Raw genomic sequence first — 7,798 nt, 5'->3', positions numbered from 1 at the left:
TACAAAATTAAAATAATATTTAAACCCAATAGTTTAACACAAAATTCAAATAATAGTATAATAAATTATACATCTAACATACCTGTTATTTAATTGTAATCCAGGGAGCTCCCACATTTTCCTTAATTTTTAGGAGAAAAAACCATAATCATAGCCTTTATATTTCAACAATTTACGTCAGTCTCTTATAACAAACCACTGACCCATCATTGTCTAATTTGTTTAAGAATTTATTGAAAAAGCATGAAGAAAAACTGCATCCTAACTAAACACCATGCGGTATTTAATTAATGACAGGAGGAAAGTGGGGGGCATGAAGAAAAAGTGAAGCTTGAACTAATCTCCATGCGGTAGGATTTACAGAGATTTTCTGGACATGCCAATAACTTACAGATGATAAATTATGTTTACAATGCTTTTGACTGTGCTTATCATAGTGCCCGAAATGAAGAAACACATACTAAAGAAGTAGAATTCCACTTGAGCAGTAGCTGATGCTTGCCCATCAATTCTACTGTGTAGCATCTTCCTCCCTCACTGCCTGCTAAAATATATTTTGCATACAATATGTTTCCGTCACTGATATCACGTTCGACGAAGCCAGACTTGAGAGCGAGATCCATGACTGGAATCAAATCCCACTCTTGAATATTATCACGCAAATAATTCATTGATCTGCACACCATTGGCCCCAAGAAGAGATTTTCCACGTTTGCGCGAGCAAGCCCAAATTTCTCTGCTAAACCCACTTGACTAGAGTCAAAAACTGCACACAGATTCCTCAAACATTCATTGAAACGCTCTGTGAAATTAAGATTCTCATGATTATCCATGCCCGCAGGCCCACTTCCCACGGTTAGAATAACTGGCTTCAAATGCCTCACGCCATTGATTAAATCTGCTAAAAGTTGCTTACTTCGCTTGCCCATATGTGGCAATTCCCACATACAATTGACTGCAATTACCTCATCCTCTTTCTGTCTGAGATTCCCTTTCAAATTACCCACTTCCATTTCTTCAAAAGAAAATGGAATCCCCAGTGAGCTCGCATACTCTGACAATCTTCGTCCAGTGTTGTTGCATGAAAATTGTTCATCATCATCATCATGCCATTTTATGGCTGTAAGTCTGAGGCCACGAAGCTTAGTGGCTTCACTTTTCAGAGCTTCCATCAATGGCGGCCACTGAAGGCCCTCTCTTATGTCAAAATCAATTATCCACAGAACCCACGGACCTGAAACAGCCCGTGCATTTAAGTGGGTATCTGGGTCCTCTTCCATCTCCAAATAAAGATTGACAGCTTCCAAAATGCTTTGGTTAGCTGTGAAATGAGCAAATCTGATGTAAGGATAAACCAGGTTCAGCAAAGTGAAGGCCCCAACATAATTAGGATCCTGAATAACATTATTGCAGCCTTTGAACATATCATCAGCATTAGCACCAAGTAAACGGAGATGGGCATGGCGTAGGGAGTGAGAGAGATGGAAAGCCACCCTCTCCATAGAAGTCCCTATTGGAGAAACCAATTCTGTTAATCTAAAAAATAAGATCTCAACAAGATCATGCTTACCATGAGAGATTGCCTCAGCGCAAGCAGTTAGGAAATGTACAAGTCGCAGTCCCTTGAATTCTTCTGAATCGGTACTAGTGTGCTGAAAGAAGGCATCACAGTCAAAGCTAAAATTCGTGCTGCCTGAACTGTAATCATAATTTACCGCTTCTTCATCAGGAGAACAACTATGCACAGTGTCCATGCCATGTTCTAGCTGGGTAATTGATTCTTCAGACTTGTGGGTGCTATAAATGATTTCCGAAATTTCATCTTCAATTGAATGGATTTTTGGCGTGGGCCAACAATCCTGATTTCCTTTGTCTTGGATTAGATCACTCCAAAAATCAGATTCTAAGGAGGCCACATCAATAAAATCTGCAATATCCACTGAATCATAGTAGTTATTTTGGAAAACTTGCTCATCAAACACATTCCTCTGCTGCTCCCTTACTGTATCCCCCATTCTGCGTAGTTCAAATTATTAACACCAAGAAACTTTACGAGCAGGATATATCAGCTGCTCAGAATACTTTTCTTTCTCCACTTCAGCAGCAAATTTCAGAGAATGACGTGTAGGTAGTTGAGATTTTATGGCGAGAACACTCACCGACAAAGAAATTAGGATTAAACACTTCGGCCAACATCTAGGACATGCACCTTAATGTAGATTAGAACTAACATAATTTACCTTTTTGCACTTTTTTCATTTACAATGCCGGTGCCCCCGCACTATATGTGGGGGACGCGCCTAATCTGGTTTCAAAACTGCATTATCGTACAACAGATAACTTTCACACAGAATGACTATAGGGCAAGGCAGAAGCACTGCAGTGCTGTTGTATCACAGAATAGCTGCAGCCCTATTTGGGACGCCAATACTTGTGAGGATTAATTTTGGCAGCATGTAGTGGTTATTTAGAATTTATTGCTATCTTTGGTTTTCAAAAAATTAGAATAATTATATTTGGGAACCGCTAATGTATGGGGTAAGTTGAATAACTTGACCGTCTAAGTCTAATGATTGGGACCGTCGTCTGACTGATACTGTTGCTATCTAACATCTTTTATGTTTTTGCTATCTTTATTATGTTATGAGGTCTTCTCCATATGACTCTTGGAATGTAATTTGATATCCACCCATATTTTCATTCTAAATATCTTTACTATTATTCTATTTAATGTTGACATACATTTATTTAAAAATAAAAAATAATGTTTTTTTATCGATCTATAATTAAGGTTTGAAAATGTGATTCACCATATACTCATCTATTGAGAAATGTCTTTAAAATCATTTTAATTAGATTTGACCAAATCTGAATTATGGTATTCCTACTAGTTGAACCAGAAAAATTATTTGTTGTTAGAGCAATATTATATTTTTATTTAAAATATAACCTATATAGAATGAAAAATAATCTCAATACTTTTTGTTAATCTTAGATCAATTTACATCTAACCTTTATATGCATCACAAACAACCCAATAATTGAACACAAAAGTAATATTTATTGTTATAAATATAACGCATTGTTAATAGACAACTTATATTCAACTTTATATTATCATAATTTATTTGACTAACATTTTTCATTCCATGATAAAATGTAAGGTATTTATTGTGCTCACCATTAATATATAAAATAAAGTACTCCAATACATATATATTGCCACTCAAATAGTTGTACAAATAAGAAAAGTAATTCTTCACATCACAATTATACTTGTTTAGATGATATTTTATAAAGGGATCATTTCCATACACATGATTTCTAATGGAACCTTCTTCTCCACATCAAACCCCAGGACCTGACACAATGCATGAACAATGTATATAAAATATAATTCAAATGGCTTGAGAACAAAGGGATGCCGCTCTAAGCTTGGAATTAGGATCAGTTTAATGCTTAGGCCCCTTAGGCCTATACCTAAGCACTTCATGTTCCCCAAGAGAAGCTTTATGTGTCTCATAACATCTTATTTCCCTATCAAATTCAATATATGTATAGGTGGCACCAGATATCATGAAGGCTTCAATTATGGTTTTTCTGTCAATTATGACTAAAGCCTTCCCATCCCCTATTCTAATAGATTTGGTTGCGGGGCAATATGATTTGGTTAATTCCCTTAGAAACTCTACATCAATAAAGACATGTGACAATCAATTTTACCAGATTTAAATCCCAAGGGTTCCAAACAAGAGGGGGCTTTACCCTATTTTGGAAGAAAAGATAAAACAACACCTAGCTAGATGAGTTTATAATAGGGTTTCTATAGTTGTGGCAATCATCCCCAATAGAACTCATTTGATGATTGGGAAATTGATCATTTAGGGATTAAGTCAAGGAAATCTTGCTGCAATACCCTACCCTACTATTTCTTACTAGACCCAGATTCAACCATTTTATGCCCACTCACTTTGACAAACCTTGAATTATGCAGAAACTAGGGCAACTAATTGAAACTAGGCTCTCTGCTCAGCTTCAATTATTTCAATTGTGTCCAATGAAGGAAAAATACCCATATTTATTTTCACCAGCATGCAATAGACTATGTCATCCTTTCAAAATTTAATTCTCATGAATTAAACAACTAATTTCAATAGTCGTGCAACTCTTCAAATTTGAATCGTCAGCATATCGTAAGCTTACAGACCATGAAAAGTGCTAGCCTTGATCGTTGTGATGATGTACCCAACAGTTACTATTTCTTCCTGAAGGCTTACTGCAACACCGTAGTTTTAAAAATTTTCGGCTTCCACATCTTGTGAGATTTAAAAAATTTGACATGTGTAAGGATCTCACACGATCGCAGGGCCTAGACATGCTCGATCTTTATCCTTGTGATGATGCAACTTAACATTTTTCATAACCTTCAACTATCCATTGTGGCATCGCATTTTAACTAGAGATTCACCTTGACTGTTGTGACCATGTGATCCAACAATTTATGTAACAATTAACCCACTTGACGCGGCTCCTCACTCCATTGCGGACCATGATTCATGACGTTACCCTTCCTTGAGTTGGTGCGATCAAGTGATGAGGGGCATCTTGAATCCTCTCACCACTTCATAGACTAACTCCAAACTATTACCCCCAAGCCGCGAAGATGCGGCTCAACACTTGTTGTGACTTCTTACGGCTACATCACCAAATCGTAGCTTCTCTCAACTACTCACCATGACAATTGCGAACCTAAAATCGGTCACTTAAGGGTTTAATTAAAGCATGTGAAAACATGTTATGACTGAAAGGGGGTTGTGTATTAGGATATAAAAGACATAGAAAACAAGGCCCAAACACTTCAAAATATAAGCTAGGGAAAATTTAACCATGATGGCTACGGATTATGTTGACCAAAATTGTCAAATAGTAATAGAGGCCGAAATGAAATTATGTTTCATTTTTTTATTTTTTGTGTTTTAATTTTAAATATAATACGACTTTAAATTATTTTTGGATGATTGTTGGATGATCGCAAATTAATGGCATAAGCTCTATTTTGAGCTAAAGTTTTGAAGGACCCAAGGTTCTACAAAAAGTCTCAAAAATAGAGACACATTTATAGTTAAGTATAGTTAATTAAGTATACAATTTAGTATAGTTAATTAATCCTCCATACAGATATTTTTCTTTCAACCATTGCCTCCCATCACCTTATTCCTCTCGATTTTCAAAGCTAGGTGGACAAGGCAGACAAAGAGAAATTACAGAGGCAATTGGATAGATGTGATGTTTGTGAGTCAGAGGGGGGTCGTTTCATATGCTCAAAGTGGGAAATCTAAAATATAGGCCAGGAAAAGGACATCCTCAATATGGACATGCAAAGGTGTAAGGATAATGATTTCTAATTTTTTTAATTATGGGATTTGTGAGTTAAGAAGGACAAGTGGAGGCTCTTGTGAAGCTCAATTTATTAAAAATTAGGGTGAGGAAGAAATTTTTATGTGAGCCTTCAAATCATACATTGATATGAGTTTTCTGCACGTGAGTCATTGGTTGGCATATGAGGTGAAATTAATATGAAAAAATTGGTGGAGATTGCCACTTTGGGCACAGTAATAACCCCAAGTGATGAGCAAATATAAATATGATAGCTAGATGGGCATTCAAAGTCATTAGCATTTAGCTCTATAACCTAGGATTGTCTTTGTTCAGGCTGAGGTTAGCAGGAAATATTAAGCATGAACACACCCATTTTGTTGGAGGGAACCAAGCACTAGATGGCTTTCCTAGGGGAGGCTATAGACAAGTGGATGCTTGCAGTAATGGTGACAAGGTATTCTCTTATTCTGCATGACACCAAGAGAGTTCTTGGAGAGGAATTCATGAAAGTATATCATCGCTATAGGGTTAACTCTGATATCCTGGTGATGTTTGTGGCTATGCTTGTATACATGGGCGTTAGCAAAGCCATGGTAACTATCAAGTGGTATCTAGGCATTCTTTTTGGGGGGAGATAGACACAGCCCCAGATAATGTGGATGGTAATATTTGCCTACCCTTGCCACATAACTATTACATATCATGGGGCAAGGGTGTGGAGGTTGAAAAATATGTAATTGTTCATACTCTAAATCCTTAGAGTTTGATGGATGATTGGGGGGGGGGGGGGGGGGGGGCGCAATGAAATATTTCCTTTCACTGTAGGTCACTCGTATTGTTCTTGGGTTTGATAATGCTTTGATGGAGGAGGTATTTGGAAGAAGAGGTCCTACAGGGTGAGAGGATATTGGTCTAGAGGAAAATGGGGAGGTGGCCCCCGATAATGAATTGGCTTTAAGTCGAGGTGAAGAATGTATCCCAAATGATGTGTCGGATATTGAAGAGGTGGCGGCTTTTGAGGACCACCTTGGTTGTGGCCTAGAATGCCTTATGGTGGTGAGAGCAATAGTGGCTCAGAAGATGAAGGATTTAGAGGATGAGATTGTAGAGGAGGTTGCATATGGTAGATGATGAAGAGGAAACCAAAAGGGTGAATTGAAATTTTTCTTTTGTCTTTTGTGTTTTCTAATGCGATAAGCCCATTTTTGTGGTCTAAGGGATTTTGATTACTCTATATTCAATGCAATCATGTATCTTGTGTATAGTGTTGGTTTCTAGGATGAGATCAATCAAGAACGCTCTTTTTTGTTAAATATGGGCAATGATACAGTTATATAGGTGTAGCGGTTATTAGCTAGTAGTAGTTAGTAATTTGAAGAATTTCAGTTTCACTTTCTCCCTAGAACAGTATCGAATCTAACTATTATAAAAATCTTATTAATACAATGGGTGGTTCTCTTCTGCAACCAATTCTACCAAAACTAATGAAAGATTCACCGTAATTTTTCTACAATTTTCATGGAATATAATTTTGAATTAGAAATAGTTAATACAATTTCAATTGTAGTTTTACTTTTAAATTGATTTTAGGTGTATAATTTTAAATTTTAAATTTTAATTAGATTTAGGATTATAATTATAATTAAATTAGTATATTATAATAATGTACTACTCACAAGGGATGCTCCCTTTGCTCAACTAAGTTTATCATTATTATTATTTGTATGACCAAGTCAAATATATTGTTGAAGTTGTACATTGTTAATTATTTAATTAAAATAAATTAAAACAAGTGCCACATAGTGGCCAATACTATCTAATGAACTTGAAAATTAAAATCTTTCATAATTATGAACAATTGAGTTTACAATTGAGTTTCATATAAAATATTATATAATATTTGATAGAAATTTTATTTTTTGTTTTAAAAATAATAAAAAATAAAAAACATTTTACTTCACATGTTTTATTACATAATATTTATTATGTTAATAATATTTAGTATAAAATTTATATCAATTTTAATATTAGATTTTATATTTGCATGATTTAATATAATTATATTGGATTAAAATTAAATTAATTTAAAAATAAAATAATGAATAAATAATATTTTAATTAAATTTATGTTATGTTTCTTAAAAGTATATCTTATTATTCAACATAAAATAGAGTGAAGTTTAAAATAAAATCTCATATGACATATCACTTCATCAATCATATTCATATAAATCATTTTTAAAAACTTTATGTTTATATTAATAGTATATATATCTTAAATAAATCTATTAAAAAATATAAAAAAATTCGAACTATTTTATTTATAAAATGATAAAAACACAATAGCACCATATAATGCAAAAAATAAACAAGTCACTTAAAACAACTTAGGAGAACATGCTTGTAAGTCATATCACTA

General features: G+C 34.6%; 1 protein-coding gene across 1 annotated transcript; it reads right to left on the bottom strand.

Moving 5' to 3' along the window:
- Positions 1-431: 431 nt before the first annotated feature.
- LOC131035459 (protein NODULATION SIGNALING PATHWAY 2) lies at positions 432-2,015 on the bottom strand. Its single transcript, XM_057967154.2, has one exon. The coding sequence runs from the start codon at positions 2,013-2,015 to the stop codon at positions 432-434; it is 1,584 nt and encodes a 527-aa protein (XP_057823137.2).
- Positions 2,016-7,798: the final 5,783 nt, after the last annotated feature.

The sequence above is a fragment of the Cryptomeria japonica genome, chromosome 10 (genome assembly GCF_030272615.1).
Source record: "Cryptomeria japonica chromosome 10, Sugi_1.0, whole genome shotgun sequence".
NCBI lineage: Eukaryota > Viridiplantae > Streptophyta > Pinopsida > Cupressales > Cupressaceae > Cryptomeria > Cryptomeria japonica.
The sequence above is the reverse complement of the archived record's forward strand: the minus strand, read 5'-3'. Positions and strand labels throughout refer to the sequence as shown.